The 27,361-nt window shown below is 47.3% G+C and overlaps 1 protein-coding gene across 1 annotated transcript in view; it reads right to left on the reverse strand.

Moving 5' to 3' along the window:
* The window catches only part of LOC122380010 (multiple PDZ domain protein-like), a 174,907-nt gene that overhangs the window by 98,770 nt on the left and 48,776 nt on the right, over window positions 1-27,361 (reverse strand). The window contains exon 3 of the mRNA XM_043362741.1: window positions 20,031-20,156. Within this exon, the coding sequence (XP_043218676.1) occupies window positions 20,031-20,156 (126 nt within the window). The remainder of the gene's footprint in view (window positions 1-20,030; window positions 20,157-27,361) is intronic.

Consider the following 27,361-nt stretch of genomic DNA (forward strand, 5'->3'; position numbering starts at 1 on the left):
GACGCCGGCGTCAAAAACAGGGGGACCGGTCTCGGCCCTCCCAGGCTGCGCGGCGGCGAAAGGGTCAGGCGGCCCGGTTGTAACAAATGTAAAAAGTAAATAAACAATTTCTTCTTCTGTGATAGTCTGTTTTGGGACCTCTTGTTCCAGCCGTATAACCAACACGGTTTTTCTTTTCTTCAAGTATGTATTGCAAATTTGACGACAGAATCCAAAAGTAATAAACAGTCGGCCGAGACTTTGAATAACGATACGTCATGCCACTACGGCGGTTGGCTTTCGAATCAATCTTTTCACAGCTCCTGCTCGGCGTTCGGCGTCGGCCGCTATATTCAAACGTCATACACACACGTCATACATATAGATGTACGTCATATCATAGCACCAATCAGAAGCGGGCAAGGACAGGCGTCGCAGGTGAGGAGTGAGGACCATATAAGGATATTGTAAGTGGGCGAGGGGGCTGGGCAGTAAGTAGGTACAGAGGGAGGTGGAGGACGGGGTAGGAACGAATTTCGTTACACCGGTCAGGCCGGGCCCGGGCGGCCGGCGCCCTCGCGGCCGGCCGGTCCCGGCGGTCTACCTGGCCGGCGACGAGCCACAGCCGGTGAACATACATCAGCATTCATACATGCGGCGGTCACAGGTACAATGTTCAGTAATTCCCTGATCTGCAGAGTTACCGGTACAATGTTCAGTTTCCCTGATCTGCAGAGTTACCGGTACAATGTTCAGTTTCCCTGATCCAGAGTTACCGGTACAATGTTCAGTAATTCCCTGTGTTAGCTGGTCCAGAGTTACCGGTACAATGTTCAGTAATTCCCTGATCCAGAGTTACCGGTACAATGTTCAGTAATTCCCTGATCCAGAGTTACCGGTACAATGTTCAGTAATTCCCTGATCCAGAGTTACCGGTACAATGTTCAGTAATTCCCTGATCCAGAGTTACCGGTACAATGTTCAGTAATTCCCTGATCTGCAGAGTTACCGGTACAATGTTCAGTAATTCCCTGTGTGTGATCCAGAGTTACCGGTACAATGTTCAGTAATTCCCTGATCCAGAGTTACCGGTACAATGTTCAGTAATTCCCTGATCCAGAGTTACCGGTACAATGTTCAGTAATTCCCTGTGTGTGATCCAGAGTTACCGGTACAATGTTCAGTTATTCCCTGTGTGTGATCCAGAGTTACCGGTGCAATGTTCAGTAATTCCCTGATCCAGAGTTACCGGTACAATGTTCAGTAATTCCCTGATCCAGAGTTACCGGTACAATGTTCAGTAATTCCCTGTGTGTGATCCAGAGTTACCGGTACAATGTTCAGTAATTCCCTGTGTGTGATCCAGAGTTACCGGTGCAATGTTCAGTAATTCCCTGATCCAGAGTTACCGTTACAATGTTCAGTAATTCCCTGATCCAGAGTTACCGGTACAATGTTCAGTAATTCCCTGATCCAGAGTTACCGGTACAATGTTCAGTAATTCCCTGATCTGCAGAGTTACCGGTACAATGTTCAGTAATTCCCTGATCTGCAGAGTTACCGGTACAATGTTCAGTAATTCCCTGATCTGCAGAGTTACCGGTACAATGTTCAGTAATTCCCTGATCTGCAGAGTTACCGGTACAATGTTCAGTAATTCCCTGATCTGCAGAGTTACCGGTACAATGCTCAGTTTCCCTGATCCAGAGTTACCGGTACAATGTTCAGTAATTCCCTGATCTGCAGAGCTACCGGTACAATGTTCAGTAATTCCCTGTGTGTGATCTGCAGACTTACCGGTACAATGTTCAGTAATTCCCTGTGTGTGATCCAGAGTTACCGGTACAATGTTCAGTAATTCCCTGATCCAGAGTTACCGGTACAATGTTCAGTAATTCCCTGTGTGTGATCCAGAGTTACCGGTACAATGTTCAGTAATTCCTGTGTGTGATCCAGAGTTACCGGTACAATGTTCAGTAATTCCCTGATCCAGAGTTACCGGTACAATGTTCAGTAATTCCCTGATCCAGAGTTACCGGTACAATGTTCAGTAATTCCCTGATCCAGAGTTACCGGTACAATGTTCAGTAATTCCCTGATCCAGAGTTACCGGTACAATGTTCAGTAATTCCCTGATCTGCAGAGTTACCGGTACAATGTTCAGTAATTCCCTGATCCAGAGTTACCGGTACAATGTTCAGTTTCCCTGATCCAGAGTTACCGGTACAATGTTCAGTAATTCCCTGATCTGCAGAGTTACCGGTACAATGTTCAGTAATTCCCTGATCTGCAGAGTTACCGGTACAATGTTCATTTTCCCTGATCTGCAGAGTTACCAGTACAATGTTCAGTTTCCCTGATCTGCAGGGTTACCGGTACAATGTTCAGTAATTCCCTGATCCAGAGTTACCGGTACAATGTTAAGTAATTCCCTGATCCAGAGTTACCGGTACAATGTTCAGTAATTCCCTGATCCAGAGTTACCGGTACAATGTTCAGTAATTCCCTGATCTGCAGAGTTACCGGTACAATGTTCAGCAATTCCCTGATCCAGAGTTACCGGTACAATGTTCAGTTTCCCTGATCCAGAGTTACCGGTACAATGTTCAGTAATTCCCTGATCCAGAGTTACCGGTACAATGTTCAGTTTCCCTGATCTACAGAGTTACCGGTACAATGTTCAGTAATTCCCTGATCCAGAGTTACCGGTACAATGTTCAGTTTCCCTGATCCAGAGTTACCGGTACAATGTTCAGTAATTCCCTGATCTGCAGAGTTACCGGTACAATGTTCAGTAATTCCCTGATCTGCAGAGTTACCGGTACAATGTTCAGTAATTCCCTGATCTGCAGAGTTACCGGTACAATGTTCAGTAATTCCCTGATCTGCAGAGTTACCGGTACAATGTTCAGTAATTCCCTGATCTGCAGAGTTACCGGTACAATGTTCAGTAATTCCCTGATCTGCTGAGTTACCGGTACAATGTTCAGTAATTCCCTGTGTGTGATCCAGAGTTACCGGTACAATGTTCAGTAATTCCCTGATCCAGAGTTACCGGTACAATGTTCAGTAATTCCCTGATCCAGAGTTACCGGTACAATGTTTAGTAATTCCCTGTTTGTGATCCAGAGTTACCGGTACAATGTTCAGTAATTCCCTGATCGGCAGAGTTACCGGTACAATGTTCAGTAATTCCCTGATCTGCAGAGTTACCGGTACAATGTTCAGTAATTCCCTGATCCAGAGTTACCGGTACAATGTTCAGCTTTCCCTGTGTGCACACGAGGTTGACGAGGCACTCCTAATTTTTCTCGGTTAGACGTTTCAAATCGATCAATAACTTCGTCCCTGGTTTCAGTTCCCACTCTGGTGAAATACGCATTGAGCTGGCCCGGTGTTAGTCCCTCGGCCTGAACGGGCCGCCCGCGTCTCGGCGCCATCACAGCTGCTGCAGCTGTCGATACAGTGCCGAGGGCGGTGTGTTGGCGATCCGTTCGGCTATGCTTTGACGTGTGTCTCTCCTGATGGCTCGCTTCACTTGAGCATTGAGACGGTGGTAAGCCTCGTCCTTTTGGTTGCTGGCAGCTCTGCGTTGCCTCATGAGATGCAGTGTGTCGTCGCTAACCAGTAACCACCGGTGGAGACGGATTGCGAACACGATATCTGCGGGCGGGGGCGTGGCGATCGATAATCTGGCTCATTTCTTGAATGAACAGGTTCCACTGTTGTTCGCACGTGTCTGATCTCGGAATTAGCACTCTCCAGTCCACATTGGAAACATCGGCCATAAATGCCACCTTGTCCATACGGTGCCATGCCCGCCCTGTTCTGTATGTGGGTTGTGCCCTGATGCGTGGCATGTCGGTGGTGACTGTCACCCGATGGTGATGAGACGAGTAGTCACATGGTTGTGCAGTGCACTTGGGTGGGTTGGGTCCTTCAATCAACTGGTCGGACACCATAACGACATCCAGTATGGACCTGGTGTCGCCTCGGTAGAAGGTGGGCTCTTTGACTAGGTTTCGCAGTCCGTATTTTTGTAGTTCCGCCATGCGCTGATGAGCCGCTGGGTTCGTGTGGGCGTCTGCGTTAAGGTCCCCTGCTAGCATAATCCTTTTGGAGGGATTAGCCGCGATGATGGACTGCAGCTGGTCCTCGATGTGGTCGAAGTCGCTGTTGGTCTGCGATACTTTGGAGGAAGGGGGCCGATATATGGGGCATTCCACGATAGATCGTACCACTTTTTTCCAATTTGACACCCTCATCTCTCGGATTTTAAAAATAATTGGTCTAAGGGGTAATCAGGGGCTCTGAATCCTCCTGTAACAATTTCAGGCTTATCAGATGAGTGGTTTTTGAGTTATAGTGTATAACATGTTTTGGATCTTGCGTTGCAGCCCCAAGTTTGGCGGGCTGTAACTCTAAGACGGATAATCCAAATGTCAAATGCTATACGGCATTGAACTTGCATTGAAACAAAGAATAATATGCATTTTAAAAATTTTGAAGTATATACTATTTTTTATATATAACACCTCGAGTTTCCTTTCATTTGCATTTTTGTGCCTTTGGGACCAAATTTTTTTTGAATTTTTATTTACTTAAAAACATTTTTGGATCATTTGTAGTATGCAAAAATTTAGGAAGGTGTTCTTTCTATAAATGTACTTATTTTGCGTCACCGTAATGGTCTCGAATTGTAATTTTGGAAGAGAGCCTACAAATGGTGTGGTAAAGCTGCCTAGTGACATCACTGGTTACTGAAAGTTCAATTGAAGTCATTTTGCCTCACTTTTGCATTGTTGACCTTGCGTGACGTCATTCGTACGTCACTAGGGTCATAAGAGTTTTTCGTCAATAACTCTCGATCAAATTGAGCTAGAGAGACGGGAAAGCTACCAATGGACTCGGGAAGACCTTGCGAATCGAATGATGTGCAATATGATCTCATTCACCAAGCTTCGTGGCCTGACCCGACTGTTAACCATCTTTGTAGCGGCGCTGTTAGTCCAGCGCCGCGCTGGTTGGCTTTGCCGCGGACTCGGGCGGTCACGTGATGCCCGGGGGCTGGCGGGGAGCATTCATTCTGGCCAGGGTTCATAATGTCCAGGGTACGTTATGCCCAGTGTCGAAATGGCCAGTGCCTTAAATGGGCCAGAGTTCATAATGTCCAGGGATTGCATGGTCCAAATGCGGCCAACTGGCTGCAGATAGGGTATATTCAAAGAGGCCAGGGTTCATAATGTCCAGGGGACGATGCGTCCAGTGTTCGAAATGGCCAGGGTTCATAATGTCCAGGGCACGATGTGTCCAGTGTTCAAAATGGCCAGAGTTCATAATGTCCAGGGCACGATGTGTCCAGTGTTCAAAATGGCCAGTGCCTTGAATGGGCCAGAGTTCATAGTGTCCAGGGATTACATAGTCACTGAAAGTGACGTCATTATGTAAAAAACACGGAACCAGCTCAATGCCAAGCAGTGCAGTGCCGAAGGCAATGCCTTAGGAGAGATTACAGGCAATAGTAAATCAAATATTTTTAGGTTAAGTGGTTATGTATCTGGCTTCAGGCCGAAGGCCTGAAGCCTGATGCATAACCACTTAACCTAAAAATATTTGATTTACTATTGCTTGCAATCTATTCATGCGAGAAACTATTTCCTTATCCCCGGTAGGCAAACATCATTACCTTAGGTTAGGTTAGGTTAGGTTAGGTTAGGTTAGGTTAGGTTAGGTTAGGTTAGGTTAGGTTATTTTAGGTTAGGATAGGTTAGGTTTGGTTGGGTTGGGTGGACTATGTAATCCCTGGACACTATGAACTCTGGCCCATTCAAGGCACTGGCCATTTTGAACACTGGACATATCGTGCCCTGGACATTATGAACCCTGGCCATTTCGAACACTGGACACATCGTGCCCTGGACATTATGAACCCTGGCCATTTCGAGCACTGGACACATCGTGCCCTGGACATTATGAACCCTGGTCTCTTTGAATTTACCCTATCTGCAGCCAGTTGGCCACATTTGGACCATGTAATCCCTGGACAATATGAACACTGGCCAATTCAAGGCACTGGCCATTTCGAGCACTGGACACATCATGCCCTGGACATTATGAACCCTGGCCTAAATAATACGCACCCGGGCTGGCTGCCGGCTGGGCCGCCCGGTCGGGGAGCGGAGCCAAATACACGGCAGTGTGCTGACCCGAGGTCAGCGACTTAAGCTGACTTCACCAGAACAAACAGTATACCATTCGACGCGCCGGAGCTAGGCAAACACAAAGATGCTAAAATCGCGGCTCTACGACCATTTGTTGCGAAGTTATCTATCAAAAACCGGACACGTAATTTTGGTCACTTGAAATGACCTCAGGGGTCACCAATCAACCCGAGACCTTAAAATAAGGTATCATGCGATGCATCTTGTAACGGCGCACATGCTAGTTTTTTCCGCAAGGTTGTAGCTCCATTAGAGGCGAAACGGCGAGCTGGGGTCGTACCGACCCCCCGGAAACCCATTTTGTATACATTTAAATGAGGATATTATAGAAAGAACACCTTTCTAATTTTTTGCATGTCGATTTCAAAGGACCTGAGGTTTATTTTGAAGAAATAAAAATGGCAAAAAGTTTGGTCCCAAGGGCCGTTATAGACAATTTAAAAAAATACTACGCCTTTTTTCAATATGTAAAGCTTTTCTTTCCAATTTTAAAAATACTGTATTAATCTTTGATTCATCGTTAGTTCAAAGCTGTTTACCGTGTGTTGCTTGCTTAGCTCGTTTTTGAGTTATAGCTCATCAAACTCACCCCTACAATCTGAAGTTTACAAAATATTATGCAATGTAACTCAAAAAGTTTTCATCTGAGATGTCTGATATTTTGGCAGGTGTTTTTGGAGCCTATGATTACCCCTTGTACCAATCTTCCTTCAAATCTGAGAGATGAGGGTGACGGGCCTGGTACGATCTATCGTGGACCCAATATGTATAACGCCTAAGATGATTGATCGTTTTTTGTTGAGTTTGACATTGAGCCATAAGGTTTCGGCGTGTGATTTGAGCAGGTAGATAGACGAGATTCTACTTGGTTGTCTGTATCGTCTCTCTGGTGAAGACGGCGACTCCTCCACCAGATTTCTTACGCCCGACAATCCGGTCCCGTCGGAAGATATTATAGCCGGGGAGGATGACGAGACGGTCGGGCGTGCCACTTTTCAGGTTTGTTTCGGTAAAGCATAGAATGTCGGCGTTTCTCCGGGTGAGCTCTTGTCGAACATCTGGTAATTTTGGGAGAAGAGACTGAATGTTGAGTAGCTCCAGCGTTATGTTGGTAACTTTATGTTGATGGTATGTCTCCGTCTGTTGCTGTAGCAGCTGGCGGGTTTGGTGCGTGGTCAGACGGGGTGGTTCCAGCAGACAGCGAGCTGCAGGCCGGTCTGGGTGCGGTCGGGGTGGGGATGAGTGGCGCCCTACACGGAGAGGTCCGGCTGGGACCCCAACGCGCGCCGGGAGCGGTCGGCTGGTCGCCGCTCCCTCGTGCCTTGGCGCGGCGTACCCTCCACCCGCCTCGGCAGCCCCGCCTGGCCGGCCGCCGGGGACGTGCCCCGGCGACCGTCCCACCATCCGGCATTGTTGACTTTAGCCGGACTGTGAGCCCTCGAGCGGCCCCGGGAGAGGGGGAGCTCGGCCGTCCAGTTTCGTTGTCATGGCGACGAAGGGGAGAGGTGACGAATTCCTCCGCGTCGTCTTGGAAATATTCGTGGGCGAGAAAGTAGTTCTTGAAAAAAACTATATACCAAAATGCTCCAGATTTATCAAGTAATACAACAGTGAAAATCTCATGGCGATAGCTCTGCCATATCGGCGACGCTACAGGCGTCGCCGAAATTTGACCTTTGACCTGCCAAAACTATAAGCCAAATATTGACCTATGGTCAAAAGTTACTTACGCAATCGCGAGCTCTCGTCGAGAGCAATACGCTGTTTTTCCGCTAGGTTCTACGACGCCGCGTTTCAAAACAGCAGAGGGGTCGTACCACCCCCCCTTCCCTTGGAAGGATGGCGAAATGCCGTCTACAGGCGAGGGTTAAATTGTTAAATTGCAAAGCTCTTAACCCGCGCCCTGATGGGGTCTGCCGAGCAACGCGGTCTGGTGGGGGTGGGGGGCATTTTGCCCCCCTAAGATCTCGAGAACCACGCAACATAGCGACAAGCGGTAAACGGCGTTGGATAGCCCCAACGGGCAACTACCTTGTGACCCAATTTCATTTACCTCGGTCAAACCGATGACGTCACAGGTCAGGTCAAAGGTCGAATTTTCACCGTTTACAGGCATTTCAAGAAATGCGTTGTAAAATCGAGTAAAATGCATTTCATTGAAAATCATCGATGGGGAAATGTTCTTCAAACACATATTTTGCTAGTTGAGGTCACTGATACCAGGTCAGGTCACAGAGGTCAGGTCACTGGGGGGGTCACAATATGAAAGTGTCGTGTGATACATGTTTTTGGTCCATTTTACGTGACAAATGCGATTATGTGGGTCAGGCAGACTTTTGGGCCAGCTTAGGTCACGTTTTCGTCAAGGTCAGGTCAAGGTCAGGTCAAGGTCAGGTCAAGGTCAGGTCAAGGTCAGGTCAAATTAGGTCAAATTTCAAAGTTGATATTTTTGCATAAAATGGGTATCGATTCGATGCAGCTCGTCACGGGGAGTTCAATGGTGGTCTCCGCTTTGCGCTACGAGGTCTAGCATTGCTAAAAATTGAGTTAAAAAATTTGACGTCATCAATTTTTTTACAGTTTTTTCGCTATAATTTCGCCAAAAAAGAGGTGTCGATCTAAAATTTGGTATGTATATCGAAGAGCGCAGGGACTATCACATATATTCCGTTTTTTTTGGAATTCGAAATTTTTTGGAATGTTTTTGAGTTTTTCTAAAAAAATCATTTTTTTTATTTTTGGGGGTCAAAATATCAAAATGTCGAAAATCCGAGATTGCAGTTTTGTAGCGCCGTCTTTTCTCTACATAACCACATAAAGATCTTTAAAATTGCTTGTTAAAGGGACTATCCCACCTTTAACATGGGGTTTGAGTTGAGATAGCCAAGTTTGCGGCGAGGTTCAGAAACCACTATCTATCTAGGTTGCAACCCCCGCGGCCTCTTGGTGTTGAAGAAATTCGTTCCCTTCGTTTGAAAATGGGCCTTGTACAAGGCCCTATCTTCAACATGGAGCGACCGTTAGTGTGACGTCACCTCGTTTAGTCATTCTGATTTAAATGGGTTTGTTCGTTGAAAAATCGCTTAAAACTAGGTCTGAACTTTGTTGTGGTGCCTACAGACTAAAAAGAATTAGCTTTATGACAGTAATGTGGCCTGGGGAAGGAGGTAATTTTGGGCTGTGACGTCACCTATTTGAAAGTTTGTGTTTGGAATATGGGAAGCCTAAGATGTTTAATGAAAAATAAATGCCAGAACCGTGTTCCTGGTCATCCAGTCTATAAAGTCGGGCACAATTTAACTGGTTTTAACAACATTTTAGAAGGTGGGATAGTCCCTTTAACTGTAGAATTGGTGAGCGTTTCAAGATGTCATGTTTTTTGCTAATTTTTACTCGAAGATAACCTCAGTTTGACCTCAATAACTCCTGACCTGAGGTGACCTGTGACTTGAAATTTTGTGTGAAGGTGTCAAATTATGTCCGGTAAGGTACCCAAAATTTGGCGGCGCTGCGCGCCGCCGTTTTCTCGCTATTTAAAAAAAAAACCACAGGGGGCCAAAATGGCCCCCCCAGTGGCGCAGCCAGGGGGAGTCAGAGGGTCAGCTGACCCCCCCCGAAATTTCTGTCAGGGGCCCGCTCGAGAGAGAGAGAGGGAGAGAGAGAGAGAGAGAGAGAGAGAGAGAGAGAGAGAGAGAGAGAGAGAGAGAGAGAGAGAGAGAGAGAGAGAGAGAGAGAGAGAGAGAGAGAGAGAGAGAGAGAGAGAGAGAGAGAGAGAGAGAGAGAGAGAGAGAGAAAAAAAAAAACCGCCAAACTACCGGCATACCAAAAAAACTTGATTCTTGATTCTGGCTTACCCCTACATGAGATGCCACATTTTGGCAATTTCAGTAGCTGCCCCACCCAGCAGCCACCCATTGTTCAACCAAAACTACCAGCAGCCTGATGTTGGCTGAGTTCGCCCCACAAACACCACAATTTTGAAACACAATTCCAGTCTACAGCTGTTAAAATATCACCTGTAGGTAATCAAAAAGGTATTGCCTACAAAAAGCATTAACACATTCATCAAAATAGCAAGGACAAAAAGAGCTTGAATTACTGAAATGTGTTTCTGAAGATTGCACAGTGAGCAGCAATCACATTTACCACAAGCGTTCTTAATTTTTATTTTCCACATTCTCCTAAAATGTTGCAGGTACCAACCAAATAATGAACTATAGATAGTCACAAATCACAATATAAAAAACTACAGATTCGGCGATGTTCCTAACTGAGGAAGCGAGATCAACATCAGCTTTTTCCTATCCGCCAAGGCCATCCTATCCGCCATGGCTTGCTGGCTCGTGAGTAAGATACGAATCATGTAAAAATATGTGTTAATAACTCACTTGTCCTGAGAAGTCACCAAATAATATGTATAAAAACGATATAATATCCTCCCCCATCTCAAACGCGGGAACAAACACAAGGTCAAGGCCATCTATCACAAGGTTATAAAGGATTTCGAAACAGCTGCGCCATAACACAGTTTTTAACCAGCTGATTAAAACACTGCAAAAAAGGTTTTAGGACTGCAAACTTCTGCCTCGTGAATGATTTTATTGATAAAAATCATCCAACACGATATTGAATTCCAATGAAATCAACACTGTGAGTGTTATTCACTACAAGAAAATTGATTTCTCTTGAGTGATTCAACCAAAGGGGCATATGAATAAATATTACGTCATCAGCTTACATCCTTTCATTAGGGGGACAGAGGATCTTAAAAGTCAATCCTTGGTTGCCATTGCGCCACATTGCGCCACTTTGCATTCATTTCGTCTGCATGTTGCATTTCTTGTAAAGATAAGACAAAATGCCAGTTTAATTCATTTTCATTTCATTTTGGGACCAACGTTAGGCTCAGGGCTACCTAACACCTGCCTTTTCAGCTGGATTTTCAGTGTCAAATTCTTTGTAGAGTATCTCAGACCACATCTCAGGACTCAAGGCCAGTTTCCAAACAATGTGTTTTGTGTTGTTTTGATTCTGCCTTTTGCCTAGGGAATGTTGCCATGAACATTTATTTATTTTAGTTATTGTATTATGCCTATTACCTACCATCAGACTTACTAATTGGTTATGCTTTTGCAACATGAATGAGTATTCTTTGTCTTCCTTTGATAGACCATAGTAGATTCTTGACAATTCTTATTAGAGCCAAACCTTGACCTGTGAAATGCTGAGTAGAGCACTTCACGGATAGGCTTTTCAGGATCCGGCCCGGCCCATATCCGGCAAGTCATATCCAGATCCGCCCATTATCCGTGTTTCTTTGAATTTCAAAATCCGGCCCGCCCATGGCCCGTATCTCAGCCATACATCCAAAAAATATCCATAATAATCCGTTTCATTACAAACCGGTTGTGAGACTTCAGCATATCGCCATAAGATCCAAACGTTGGACACTAGGAAGCTATCAAATTGTAATAACAGCAATCTTAGCCACTGCAAAATACATTTTGTGGTAAAAGCTGCATTGCTAAGGATAGGGGTAACACATTGACATGGACCTCAGCATTTCACAAGGTTGGCTATCATTAGAATTGTTAAGAATCTACTGTGGTCTATAAAAGGAAGAGTACTTACTCATATAGCAAAACCACAATCAATTAGTAAGTCAAATGGTAGGTAATAATAAGTATAATACAATGAATAAATAAAGTTTCATGACATTGGCAACATTCTATATGGGAAAAGGCAGAATCAAAACACCTCAAAACACATTGTTTGGAAACTAGCCTTGGAATGTGGTCTGACACACTCTACAAAGAATTTGACACTGAAAACCCAGCTGAAAAGGTAGGTATTAAATAGCCTTGAGCCTGACTTTGGTCCTAAAATGAAAGGAAGATAAGTTAAACCGGCATTTTGTCGTATCAACAAGACGACACAACACAATACACAGACAAAATTGACGATAGTGGCGCAAAAAAGCAAGCAAGGATTGATTTTTTTTAAGATCCGCTCTCTCTTTATGAAATAGGCGAGCTGATGACGTAATATTGATTCGTTTACCCTTTAAGTTGAATTTCTGATCAGAAAATATTTTTTGGCGTCATTTACACTGAAAATGTTGATAACATCAGAATTTAATATCGTCTTGGATCGTTTTTATTTCTAAAAAAAATCATCCACGAGGCATTGCGCCAAGTTTAAAACTTTTTTTGCAGCGTTTTATTCAGCTGTGTAAAAGCATCCGTTATTGCGCATGTGTTTCTAACCTTGCGCAGTGTTTGTTGCTGTCTGGAAGATTGAAAAATTCGAGAACGCATTATCGTTTTTATACATATTATATGGGGACTGTTCTCAGGACAAGTGAGTTATCAACACATTTTTTTACATGATTCGTATCTTATTCAGGAACCAGCGAGCCATGGTGGATATGGGCCTGTTCCAGCGCCTCCAGAAGAAATTCTTGACTGGAGGCTCTACCAGAGGTTTTACTGGAGGCGCTGGAACGCAATCTGGAGATTTCTGGAGATTGGCGTCATAGATACCAAAAGAATGACGATTGTTCTCTCTTGAAACGCAAAATTTGTTTTCAATTTTAGTTAAAAAGATAAATAAAATTATAGCAATGTAATTTTCTTTTCATTCAAGTTGTAAAATAATCAGTCAAATGTCCTTTGTTTACATTCGTGATTGTCACATGTGCACCATAATTGTAGACCAGAGCCTCCAGAGAAATTTGGACCTTTCAACTCTCTGGAGGCTACTGGAGGTTTCTGGAGCTTTGGCGAGAGCTTTCTGGAGCTTTCTGGAGGCGCTGGAACGCTCTCTGGAGGATTCTAGAGCTTTCTGGAGCTTTCTGGAGGTTTCTGGAGGCGCTGGAACAGGCCCTATGATGCCATGGCGGTTGTTCTTGCTTCCTCGGTTAGGAACATGGCTGAGTCTGCAGATTTTATGTTGTGACCATCTATATTTAAAAATTTGGTTGGTGCTGCCATATACCTTACAGACTAGGTATCATGGCTCACAAAGGTATGCTTATAAATCTCATGTAAATCAATTAATACTTCTGCTGCAGTGCCTAACAAGTTAAGTTACCTAATTCTTAACATGAATATTGAATGCTACAATTTTATCCGTTCTGATCCGTGTTCAACATTCAATTCCCAAATCCGGCCCGCCCAGATCCGTTCTATTTTTCCAAATTTGGGATCCAATCCTATCCGGTCCACGGATTTATCCGTGGATAACGGATTTATCCGGCCCATGAAGTGCTCTAATGCTGAGGTTCATGTGTTACCCCTACCCTTAGCAATGGAACTTCTACCACAAAGTGTATTTTGCAGTGGCTAAGATTGCTGTTATTACAATTCAATAGCCTCTTAATGTCCAAAGTTTGAATCATATGCTGATAATTTTTTTTTGGTGCAAAATCAAAAATACCGGCATGCTACCGGCAAGACATGCCAGATACCACGAAAAAACCTGCGGTAGTGAAAAATTACCGGCATGCCGGTAGTGCGGTAGGGAAATTTTGCAACTCTAAGAGAGAGAGGGAGAGAGAGAGAGAGAGAGAGAGAGAGAGAGAGAGAGAGAGAGAGAGAGAGAGAGAGAGAGAGAGAGAGAGAGGGAGGAGAGAGGTCCTAATCTAACCGGACGAGAGAACTGGCCTGGGCCCCCTGGGAGAACGGGCCCGGGCCCCCTGTGGATGGGGCCGGGCCCCCAGGAGAACGGGCCCCGGTCGCCGGGTGGACGGGGCCCGGACCCCCGATTGGATGGGGCCCGGGCCCCCGGGAGAACTGGCCCGGGCCCCTGGGAGAACGGGCCCTGGCCCCCCGTGGATGGGTCCGGGCCCCGGGAGAACGGGCCCCGGGTGGACGGGGCCCGGACCCCGGTTGGATGGGGCCCGGGCCCCCGGGAGAACTGGCTCGGGTCCCTGGGTGGATGGGGCCCGGGCCCCCCGTGGATGGGGCCGGGCCCCCAGGAGAACGGGCCCCGGTCCCCGGGTGGACGGGGCCCGGACCCCCGATTGGATGGGGCCCGGGCCCCCGGGAGAACTGGCCCGGGCCCCTGGGAGAACGGGCTCTGGCCCCCCGTGGATGGGTCCGGGCCCCGGGAGAACTGGCTCGGGCCCCTGGGAGAACGGGCCCGGACCCCCTGGGTGATTGGGTCCGGGCCTCCCGGAGAACGGGCCCGGGCCCCCGAGAGAACTGGCACGGGCCCCCGGGAGAACGGGCCCCGGACCCCGGGTGGGCGGGGTCTGGACCCCCGGGTGGCCCCCGGGCCCCCGGATTGATGGGACCCGGGCCCCCTGGTGGACGGGGCCCGGAACCCCGGTTGAACGGGGCCCGGAGCCCCAGGTGGACGTGGCCCGGGCCCCCGTGTGGATAGGGTCCGCGCCCCCGTGTGGATAGGGCCCGGCCCCCTTGTGGATAGGGCCCGGCCCCCGTGTGGATAGGGCCCGGACCCCACTTATTCTGGAAAATTGACGTTTCGGACAGATTTAGGACTTAATGCTATATCTACCTGCGGCACGTTAACAAGCGCAGTGGAAGGGGGGGGGCGGATTTCACCCACCCCTCCTGTTTTTCGCCAATAACTCGCGCGGCAAACATAATATTAATGTGAAATTTCGGCTACCTGTCCAAAATTGAATTGCAGATCTTCTCGTGCAAGAAATAAGAAAATCGGTTCACAACTTTTCTAGTAATAGCGGTGTAAAGTCAAACATCCTGCCGCCGCGGCGGCGAGGCGGCGCGGCGGCCGGCGCTAGCCGTTACGCGCCGCCTGAATTGTAGACTGTGCCGGGGCGGGATGGTTCCGTCTTTACATCGAGCAGTTACCGCTGATTATATTAGATTCGCGTCAAATTCGGTGAGAAGACTGAGAAATGTACAGGCAATCATATGGTCAAAGAATTTCGAAAATCGGCCGGTAACAACTTGTGTTATGAGTGTGTAAACACAAAATTGTGATTGCCGCGTTTCCCGCGTCGGCCGATCCCGCTTCAGGCGGCGACATCTTACCCTTAGCAGGCTTCTGTCATATTTATTGTTGGATCATCTAGAAATTCACCATACATACTCACAAATGTTTGTTCTTTCGTATAGTGAAAGAAAAAAGAAAATCAGCCGGTAACTTTTTAAGTTATCGGCGTGTAAACGCAAAAAAAGTCGCTCATATGGCAGATTTGACCACATTTGACCTCATTTGACCTTGACGATATTGACCTAGGGTCATGAAATTCACACACAACAGAGTTCCCCATGGCCCCCACCTACCCTCCAAATTTCGTCTTTCTAGCTTCAGTGGGAGCTGAGATCTTAGGGGGGGGGGGGCGACATCCGCCCCCCCCCCCCGTTCCACTGGGCGTAGTACTCGCAACCCTTCCACTGCGCGTGTTAAACTTTCGATCCAAATTATCACCGGTGAACCGGGCGCGGGCAAGGTGGGGTGGTGGGTCCGTGGTGTCATTCGCAACAAGCTCTGCTTAGCGGGGCACCCGGGCCCATAGCCACCCATTCATCCATTCGGACAAAATTTCTAAAAAAGTGCCCTCACGGGTGCACGTGGCGCGTGCCATCCCTGCACCGCACACCATTCGATAGCCCGTTCGATTCTCTACACGATACTGTGTTCCCCGATCGGACCCACGGTTACCGAACCGAGATACTGCACGGGGACCGGGCCAGTGTCGGGCAAATTTAGCCATTTTCGCACGATTTTGCAAGCCGATTTAAACGTATTGTAAAGTCTATGACGCGAATTTGCACTTCTTAAGCCACGCCATGTGCTCGCTATCGATCCGATCGAGCTGAGAGTGAGACCCTCAGAGGCACGTTGCCCATCCTTGATATATAAATCGCGCAAAGTTCAGCGCACTAGGCGCAACGGTCTGGCCTGTACCCCGCGCTAAGTAACACCATGCCGGGACCTCGATAGCAGACAGAATCTACGTCACCACATCACCACACCACAACAAACCCGGCCCAAGGCAATACATGTCCCATATGAGCGCGTTAACCCTCGCCGGCACAGGCCATTCCAGCCATTTTGCGTCCTTCAACGGCACAAGGGGGAGGGTGGTACGACCCCCTCCCCGCGTTTGGCCCATGATCGAGCTAGAGCTTTGCGAAAAAAAAACGAACGTGTTGCCCGTGACGAGAGTAGGCCGATGATACTCAATTTTAAGGTTCTTGGTCATTGGTTGAACTAGGTCAGGTCAATGACCCAAAAATCGGGAAAATCGAGACCTGTTAGAACGTCGTTAAGTGTGGCTGCTATATGGTTTTTCGGTGTGCTGATCACGAATAGTTATCATGTTAGTTTTGACCACAGATGATGTCTTTATGCATTTAGGTCAGGTCGGGTCAGGTCAGGTCAACCAGTAGGGGTCCTGCCGGGTATTTGTAGTACCTACGTGTCAGCCGCCTCTAGCAGCTTCGTAACATGTTACGAAGGCGTTAACGGCGCCGCAGACGGCGCCGTTAACGGTGTAAATGCCGACCAGCGCTGACCTCCGTGCCAGCCAGGCGCAGATCCAGGGGGGGGGGGCGGCGGAGGAGGCCGCCCCCCCATCCGAAAAAGGCGCCCATATCCCGAGGGGCGCCCTGACAGCAGATGGGCGCCCCAGCAAATCAGAGGAGCTCCATAAGAAAATGGGTGCCAATGGCAGAAGGGGCGCCCCCGGCAGCAGAAGGGGTCCAGCAGAAGAAAGGGCCTCCAGCGGGAGAGGGGCATACGACGCTGTTTCGGCATACTCGCTTGCTGCGCGCCTGCTGGAGGTGATCGAGAGCGAGAAGCTTATGGGTCCCGGTGGACCGTTCACCTACAGCTACCCGCCGCTGATGGGGAGGTCGCGAAATTGACCTGACTTTAGGTCACCGATATCAAAATTCCGAGATAAACAAATTGTAGCTGCTAATGATCTAATAACATCCTGCGACTTTCAAAGGCCTCCGACATCTACTGTAGCTCTGGCACGGTGACAAAGTTGCAAAAAAGTGACTTGAGGTTGGGTCATTCAAAGTGACCTGGTGACCTGACCTTAAAAGTTAGGAGGTTCAAACTTGCACACCATGTGTAAAATTGATGAGAGAATAGTCGTACCAGGTTTTCCCGCTATCTGCGAAAAACCTCAGGGGGGGGGGGGGGGCGGATATCCGCCCCTCCGTCGGTGCGCGGGTTAAAACTTCTTGTGAGCGAATTCACGTAATGAAGAAGGTTAAAGGCACAATCTTCTACAGCAGCCAATAGATGACTTAGGACAGGCACATGGAACTACTTAAATCTTGTCCGATAGAAGCAGGCAACAGCTCCGTTTGCATATATGCTATGCATATTGGGGAAGGGGCACATTTCGGCCTCGAAAGATACGTATTCATACCTCATTAGTAACATATTTCTGCCATGGTCAATTCGCGCAGAAATTGAACACCGGGTGATTACCGAGCTATCGTTCTATCAAAACTTTCCGATTCAAACTCGCTCAGGGTTATCGTGTGTAGTTAAAGGGGGGCCCGCTTAGCAGAATGCGTATGAAATATGGAAAGATTCTGAAAAATGGGTGGGGGCCCGCACACTAGGGGGCCTGCTTTGGAGGTCATGACCCCCCGAAACGAAATCCTGGCTGCGCCACTGGGCCCCCCTATCAGGGCGAGGGTTAACCCTCGCCAATGGCAGGGCATTTTTCATAACACGGCCTGGCAGGGGGGGGGGGGGGTCGATGCAACTCCCCCTCGCGATTGGCTCGTATGGCACCTATAAACACCAAATTCGGTAGGTAGGTGGGCTCCGTAGAGTTCTCACCCTTGTGCAAATGTTGTTGCTCTAGGTCAATATTTAGGGGAGTTTTGGGGGTATAAATGTAAAAATTTCGCTAAAAAAAACAGGTCAAAAGTTTTTAGCTTATAACCTTTCATCTATGTAATTACGATAGAGCAAAACGAAAAAGCACCAGTGAACTCAGCAAGTCAAGGTGCGTCGAATGGTATACTTTTTAGCTTGCTTAAGTGTACTTAGTTTTTTTCTTAAATTTTAACCCTCGCATGTGTAGGGGGGGTCGGATGGACCCCCCCCATGGTTTTTCGCGAAAAACTCGCGTAAAAAGCGGCCGATCGCAACGAAACTTTCAGTACCCTCACATTGATCAATTTTACACCTACCCTGAAAATTTCATGACCCTGACCCAAATGACCTTTGACCTGTGACCTTTTTTCCGAGACCATGTTTGGCCGGAATCGCGATTCTGCGTATGTCGGCTCGCATTAGCCGCGCGTTTGCAAGCTTTTCGTGGTTTCAAACATTCAAACATGTGATTTGATGTTGCTTCCATGCATTAGGGTGGGTATCAAGGTCACCTGAAGGTCAGGTCAGGTCATTGACCTTTGGTGACCTCGGGTGACCTCGGTTCACTTTTTCGAGCTGTACATGTTTCTAGGCTAGTTTTTTAGCTGAATTCGAATTTAGCAACCATTTGAACATTTACGAAGTAGTTTTGGTGCCTTCGTAACATGTTACGAAGCTGTCAGAGGCGGTTGACACGTACTACGAATACCCGTCACGACGCCTACTGGTTGACCTGACCTGACCTGACCTGACCTGACCTGGTCTAAATGCTTAAAGACATCATCTGTGATCAAAACTAACACGATATTCGTGATCAGCACCCCGAAAAACCCCTTAGCAGCCACACTTTACGACTTTCTAACAGGTCCCGATTTTCCCGACTTTGGGTCATTGACCTGACCTGGAAGGTCAACCAATGACCTAGGACCTTAAAATTGGGTATCATCGGCTTCCTCTCGTCACGGGAAACACGCTCGTTTTTTCCGCGAAGCTCTAGCTCGCTCAGGGGCCAAACGGCAAGGGGGGTCCAACCGACCCCCCCCCCCCTACACATTAGAAGCTGGCAAACGCCGCACACATGCGAGGGTTAAGTAAACTTTAACACGCGCAGTGAAAGGGGGGATTTTGCCCACCCCTCCTGTTTTTCGCCGATAACTCGCGCCGCAAACAGAATATCAATGTGAAATTTTGGCTACCTGTCCAGAATTGAACTGCAGATCTTCTCACGCAAGAAATAAGAAAATCGGTTCACCACTTTTCTAGTAATAGCGGTGTAAAGTCAAACATCCTGCCGCCGCGGGCGGCCGGCGCTAGCCGTTACGCGCCGCCTGAATTGTAGACTGTGCCGGGGCGGGACGGTTCCGTCTTTACATCGCGCTCCTTACCGTTGATTACATTCGATTCGCGTCAAATTTTGTGAGAAGACTAAGAAATGTACAGGCAATCTTATGGTCAAAGAATTTTGAAAATCGGCCAGTAACAACTTGAGTTATGAGTGTGTAAACCTGTGTAAACACAAAATTGTGCTTGCCGCGTTTCCCGCGTCAGCCGATCCCGCTTCAGCCGGCGACATCTTAGGTACGCTTAGCAGGCTACTAACTGCCATATTTATTGTTGGATTAACTAGAAATTCACCATACATACTCACAAATGTCTGTTCTTTCGTATAATGAAAGAAAAAAAACCAAATGGCACGCAAATGGCATCAATTGGCATTCAGAATCAAGCATTTGCCGTAAATGATGTCCCGCAGTTTCGATGACTTCTACGATCTCGAGCTTCATGATACAGCATTGACATCAAATACGCAAAGGCTGGCATAACTAATGGGAAGTCGTAAATGGTCCTCTTTGTGAAACGAGGTTGCGAGTGGGTCGCTGGCGCCGACACGACTCCGCCTTCCACACAGCCGGCAGGTAGGTTCTTACTACTAGAGCGTGTATTGAGATCAGAGTCACCGCGGCGGCGGCTGTAGTCTCAGCTACTCACCCGATGCACTAGACTCTGGACGACAAACTCAACAGTGTCGCCCGAGCTTCTTATGGCCTCCACTGCCTGGTCATGGCTGGCGGCGCGCAGGTCGGCGCCGTCCACGTACAGAATACGGTCACCCGTCTGAAAAAGGGCCATCAGCGTCACAGCCAAGCCCAGCACCAGGCCACAACGCTACACTGCCACAAGGCCTTAAAGGGATTATCAGGGTTTAATAAATTGAAAAGAATCGGTATAAATTGTAAATTGCATATGGTTTAGTTCCCCGGAAATTTCTGAATATAACAACATACGTAAAACCAGGGGGCGAAACGGCTATTCACGCAATGCATTAAGTTATGGGCCTCGCGGGGCCTCGTGATGAGGCGGCTGGAGGCAACTACTCGCGCGCTAGGATCATTCTGGCGGGACCAGGCGCTGTACGTACATACGTACGGAGTGCAATGAATGGGCGGGCAGACAGAGATGAGGTATTGTATTTGAATTGACATCATCAGCATCGGGTGGGGAGAGAGAACGTTTCTAATCGAGCTTTGAATGTGGGAAAACCGATAATGTCACGGCCGGCTCAGAGCTCTGACGGGGCCTGGCGCCGTACAGTGTGTAGTTTATTTAGGAGGGCAGACAAAGTTGAGTTATCGGATTTGAATTGATCTTACCATCGGCTGTCTGTTGGGGTTTGAAGACCTTTTTAGTAAAGCTGAGGGTAGAACGACCCACCGGCGAATCCAGGGGAAGAAATTTGAGGCATATGTCTTCTCCCCACATCCGGGGCAGCGCCCGAAATTGCTTTTCGAGAATAAAACGAAAACAATTCACAGCTTTTCTGAGGTAAAGTTTGCCAATCAAACTGCACAGCAGTGCACAATAAATCGAAATCCGATAAGTTTTTTTTCGGAAACACCTTTTTGGGGTATGACCCGCGGTGTCCAAGACCGTTTCCTGGATCTGCCTGTTATGAATATATCACGGTCGATACCGAGCTTCGGCGGGACCGGGCGCTCGTATACCTATTATGTACAGGTCTCGCGGGTTTTAACGGTAGGTTTTGCACCTAGAAAATTTAGTGTACTTCAGGCTATATCTTCGTCGTCTTAAGCTTTTAAGTGTTGAAGATGCGATCGACTTGTTGGTTCCCAAGCCGGCCATGATCGTGTAAAATAGCTTCATCGTAGATCGATTAGTTTCTGAGATATAACCGGAAATGTAAAAGTGCAAAACCTACCGCTTAATCTCGCGAGAGCCGTACCTACAATAAAGAGGCGGACAGACACCTCACCCCACATCCTTCTGCTTTACCCGTGCTTCCGTGGGTGAAGAAGTGAAGCGTTACGGAAGCCCACAGGACCTGCAAGTCGACGAGGTGGCCGCCTTGGCCGCCGGGTACTGCAGCTCCCCGGAGTTGCCCGAGACCGAGGGAAAAACATGAACAGCTCCGGCGTTGCCTCTATGGACCGTAGTAGCTTCACCGGTGGCGAATCCCCGTAATGTAGAGATCGCATCCTCAATGATCTCCACTACGACTTTATATTCCTAAACAATATGACATACCAATTATACTTGCCTACGTTCAGGCATTATCTCTTATGGTTATCCGCCATGGTTGTTGTCTGTCAAACAACCATCGACGACGGGATCCCTCTCATTCATTCTTAAACCATCGGTTATAAACTCTATCATCCCGTTTCCCTAAAAAAGACGGTCAGATTCGGCCTGGGTCCTAAAGGCCACTCTGGATTCGCCAGAGACGGGACCGAGTCGCCGTTATTGCACCCGTCTTAGCGTCTTTATAGGTGCATAGACAGCTTCGACCGCGGACGTCGGACAGGGCGACCGTTCTACTAATGTACAGGTCTCACGGGTTTTAATGGTAGGTTTTGCACCTAGAAAATTTAGTGTACTTCAGGCTATATCTTCGTCGTCTTAACCCGCGCCCGATTTCGACGCAAAACATTGAACCACGGCAATCGCTCCCAAGAGCTCAGTTTTTAAGATAGATCCAATTTCTTTGCATGAGAGGACTCAGAATAGACTGCGCTATCAAACTGTTATCTCGGATTTTCGAAATTTTGAAAATAAAATTCAAAATTTATATTTTTACATTTTATCAAACATTTTTTTTACTTTTCGAAAAAAACGGAATATTTGTGATAGAACGCATTATTATGACTAACTCTAGCAAGTTTCAGCTAAATATCTTCAAAAATGGCCAAGTTATACGCATTATTGCAAAAAATTAACAATTATTAATTTTCCAAATCAATTTTTCAGCACGAATTTGATATCGTACGCCAATATAAATAGCACCATCGTGTTCCTGATCTCAAACTGCATCCAATAGACACCTTTTTTGTTGAAAAATTTTAACTTCAAAATTTGACCTTTTTTGACCTGAAAGTGACCTGACCTAAGCTAAATTTGACTCAAAATGACCTCAAATGACACAGACGACATAAAATTCGAAATGTTTGGCCTAAATGGACCATAAAACATGTGTCACGTGGGATGATATAATATTTTCGTGACCTGTGATGACCTGACCTTGACCTGAAAATCAAAGTACAAGTTTGGTACCCTCAGAGTATCTAGAGCATCTGTTCACGAGTGTGTGAACCAAAAATGAGCCTGATCTGACTTGTTTGATGGCGGCCAGAGCCCAAAACGTGAAGAAGCCAAAATGCTAATAATTTTTACTTTCACTGATGTTAGTTGTCGGACTTTCGTCCCCGTCTTGAGTTGAGATGTTAGTTTCACAACGTTTCGGCCAGTTCACAACGCTCCGGCCGTTGTCAGGTGTTCTTTGGCCCTTATGGCCCTTTCACACGTAGCAACTTTTCCGGTCGCCGGCGACGGCAACTGTCGCCGGCGATCGCCAGCGACCGGGGTCAGTCGCCGGCAACTCCGCAGTTGTCGATATCAGCTGACCAGTCGCCGGGGTGTGACGTAGCAGTCGTGTCAGCCAATCATTGAAGAGTTGTCGGCGTTGCCGAGAAAGTTCAATTTTTCCAACATTTTGAAGTCGCCGGCGACTGTTCTAGCCAGCCGCCGCTCAACTGTCACGTGACCCGCTTGACCTTGAGTTGGCACCAGATATTGCGCTGCTGATACATGCAGCGGCGCAGCTTATTTTACTGCAATATTCAAGGTACTAAATATTTGGACATGTTTTGCAGGATGATAACTACCGTCTAGGTAATATTGGAATAATATTTATTAGATCTATTATTGAAACAATACATAATATAAATGAAAACTGAAAAGTGGTGTGTACTTGCAGTTCCTCCATTTTTCCTAACGCATCAGCCAAGACTACGAGTGCTGCAGATTTTGCTCACCTGTCTTGTTTATTCAACTACTACCCTGTTCTCAATAAATGAAAAACTTCGCTGTAACGACATTAGCATTGTAGGAATGGTTGGTGGTAAGCATGGGACAATCACAGTGATTTTTGGTCACACATTTGAACCGTGCTTTGTATGTGAAAAAAAAAACAGAAAAAAGGCATTCTAGAAATGTAGGAGAAATTCAAATGCCAGAAACGGACCTGAGGCACGGCGAATCCTGCCACCCACATAAAACACAGGCTTTCATTATGTCAAAACAGATGCTGTATTATCTAAAGCGCTGGATTGGGGAACACAAGTGTAGGCCTCCCCCCAAAAAAAGAAACAAACAAAATGCATTTTTCCACACAGTGGATAACACTAACATGGCGAGGTGACAGTATATGACACCATACGCGCGATCACATAAAAATGCAGCACGCGCGGACACGGGGCAAGGACGGTGGCACAATATGCCGATACCCAAAAAGACATGCAACCCTAGGTCAAAGGTGACAATACTGTGACAGAAATCTTAAAATCAGCCTGGACACATATCACTCTTCATGACTGTTTTTATCGAAAATAGACCAGCAAAACACCAAGGCTCCTTCGTCCAAAACTCAAAACTCGACATGCCGCTCCAAAGGCCTTGCAAAACAGCGCACACCAACAACGCATAATAGCCAGCAACGCACACGACAGGATTTTCGAGGCCCGAGTCGTCAGCCGCGCCGCCGCCACCTCCCGGCAGCCGATTGCTGAGTGCCTTGCTCCTTGCCGCACCGGCGCCGATCGTGGCGACCTCTTTACTCTGGCAGAATCGACCAATCTGCCGAGCGGCGACAGCAATCAGAAGCAAATGACAAATGAATTCACTGCACTTATGTCAGAAAATCGAATGTTCATGCCATGGTCACACGCGGTGCCGTTCACGGGGCCGGCAGAAGCTGCACACTGTCACCGAACACCACCTGCACCTTGGACGCAGCTTGATGTGAGGGCTTGGCGGACGCGCGCCGCCTCGCGTGCGGTATTGGTATCAAGGCCCGGACACGCGGGAGCACACTTGGCGCAATCATAGCACACCGTCCGGGGCCGTCAGTGTCGATCTCTTGATCTCACAGAAAGTTGTGCAATGTGCAGCACACAGGTGACCGCCGTCAGTGTGGTGACTGGCGCGCAGCACACCGTCCCACGGAAGATCGTCTTTGGGCCGTGGTGCAAATTCTGTCCCTGCGCAGAGTCAACAGTGCAGTGGCAGAAGTTGAAGATTCAGCTGAATTTGATCTAGGCTCCTTTTTGGGTCAGGAATGCCGTCGAGTTGGCCATCAGGTGGTGTTCCAGAGACCAGAATAATGCCTCTTGACTCATCAGGTAACGCTGTGACTTGTCTGTCAGGCACAGAGGGCGGACATGTCAGAACATACTTCAAAGACATTTTTTACTAATCATTTTTAACCAAAACTCTGCAAATTAGGAAACCTGGAATAGGCTATTGCTTAGCATCATAAAAACTACCCAAATACCCAATCAGGTTAGGTTTGAATATGTGTGATGGTGCTTTTTGCCATGATGAATAGATATAAATATGCAAAAATGATCAATAACATGGCAGAAATGTAAAAGATTTATTGTAAAATAGACCAAATATGAGAATGAGCTTTGAGAATGAGCATCATCAGGAATCTGATGATGCTGTAAAGCGAAAGCTCATTCTCATAACGAAGAGGTGTCACTTTTGTAATTGTTGCAATATCTCCGTAACTACTTGGCCGATTGCGCTGAAAGTTGGCATGTATGTAGGTAGGCACCCACTAGGCAATGCATATCCATGTGCCAGAGTTGGGGTGCTGCTGCACGTGCGCACGTGCAGGGGTCGATTCCAGATCTCGAGAACGGCTGGACCGATGGCGCTCAAATTTGGTACATGGTTAGGGACCGGCTAGTAGGGTGCCGTGCAAAAGTCAGTTGGGACCCATTTTGCACGTGCGCACGTGCAGGGTGCCGCTTCCAGATCTCGAGAATGGCTGGGCCGATTGTGCTCAAATTCGGCACATCGCTAGAGACCGGTTAGTAGGGCGCCGTGCACAAGTCAACTGGAGGTACCCCCTCGAAATTTCGCACGTGCAAGGCTCACCCTCTCGCTCGCTCCGTTAGTCGCCCCAAAGGCGTTATACTGGTTTATTTAAGGGTAGGTTTTTACACTTCAGGCTAAAATGAGAATTATCTTTGCATCATTCTCCTTGATGTAGCATTGTTGATGCTTTTTGTCTTGCACAATTGGCACTTGGCAGTCAGTTTCGGTATTCGGTGGCACAGAATTGGAATTTGTGGTTCAGAAACTTGCATTTTTCACACCTAGCATTTTAACCCTCGCATGTGTGCGGCGTTTGCCAGCTTCTAATGTGTAGGGGGGTCGGTTGGACCCCCCCTTGCCGTTTGGCCCCTGATCGAGCTAGAGCTTCGCGGAAAAAACGAGCGTGTTGCCCGTGACGAGAGGAAGCCGATGATACCCAATTTTAAGGTCATAGGTCATTGGGTGACCTTCCAGGTCAGGTCAATGACCCAAAGTCGGGAAAATCGGGACCTGTTAGAAAGTCGTAAAGTGTGGCTGCTAAGGGGTTTTTCGGGGTGCTGATCACGAATATCGTGTTAGTTTCGATCACAGTTGATGTCTTTAAGCATTTAGACCAGGTCGGGTCAGGTCAGGTCCGGTCAACCAGTAGGCATCGTGACGTGTATTCGTAGTACGTGTCAACCGCCTCTGATAGCTTTGTAACATGTTACGAAGGCACCAAAACTACTTCGTAAATGTTCAAATGGTTGCTAAATTCGAATTCAGCTCCAAAAACTAGCCTAGAAACATGTACAGCTCGAAAAAGTGAACCGAGGTCACCCGAGGTCACCAAAGGTCAATGACCTGACCTGACCTTCAGGTGACCTTGACACCTACCCTAATGCATGGAAGCAACATCAAATCACATGTTTGAACGTTTGAAACCACGAAAAGCTTGTAAACGCGCGGCTAATGCGAGCCGACATACGCAGAATCGCGATTCCGGCCAAACATGGTCTCGGAAAAGAGGTCACAGGTCAAAGGTCATTTGGGTCAGGGTCATTAAATTTTCAGGGTAGGTGTAAAATTGATCAATGTGAGGGTACTGAAAGTTTCGTCGCGATCGGCCGCTTTTTACGCGAGTTATTCGCGAAAAACCATGGGGGGTCCATCCGACCCCCCCTACACATGCGAGGGTTAAGGCAGTGCTCATTCCTTTTGAAAGCAAGTGGATTTTTTAAAAATAATTTTCTAGGTAATTCATTTCTTACTGAATATGATTATGAGACCATTGTTACTAATTTTGGTATTGTTACGGCAGCTGTAGCATGAGTGGGCATATCAGTGTACCATTTTTCAGACTTTTTGGTGGCAACTCACACCTGATGGGGAAAATATTTTCATGCCTAAAATATGAATGACTGACTTAACTTCATCTCTGAAAAAGGTTTCATGTATTCGAACAGCCAGTTAACATGTCACTTGACAGTTGATGGACCCACATCCTTTTGTTTCACACCCTGTCAAGATCCTGACATGAAATCCTGGTTTATTAGTTGACATAAAAATTAGCATTATCTACAGCATTTTTCAAAATAGTTCAGTTAGGTATTTACTTTCTTTTTCTCATCCTAGGATTTTTTTCATCAGCACACCCAACCAAAATCCAATTTTAGAACACTGGGGCATATGCTGTGGAGACTGGAGTGAATAAAGTCACGAGAGGCTTGAGACTGTTTTAGACATTATGGAGCAGCCTGGGGAGATACGCAGAGGCGAGTCTAGTCACAGCCAGAAGGGGGACAAGCAGTCAGCACAACACACAGCGGGCACAAGGGGAGAAGATGGTAAAAACTATTGCCTGGATATTCCGCCTCTGTGGACATCCCCCAGGCTGCTGCATGTAAAAAAGTCTCAAGCCTCTAGTGACTTCATCTTCACTGCAG

Source organism: Amphibalanus amphitrite, unplaced genomic scaffold (assembly GCF_019059575.1).
Source record: "Amphibalanus amphitrite isolate SeventyFive unplaced genomic scaffold, NRLGWU_Aamphi_draft 000089F_arrow, whole genome shotgun sequence".
Classification (NCBI taxonomy): Eukaryota; Metazoa; Arthropoda; class Thecostraca; order Balanomorpha; family Balanidae; genus Amphibalanus; species Amphibalanus amphitrite.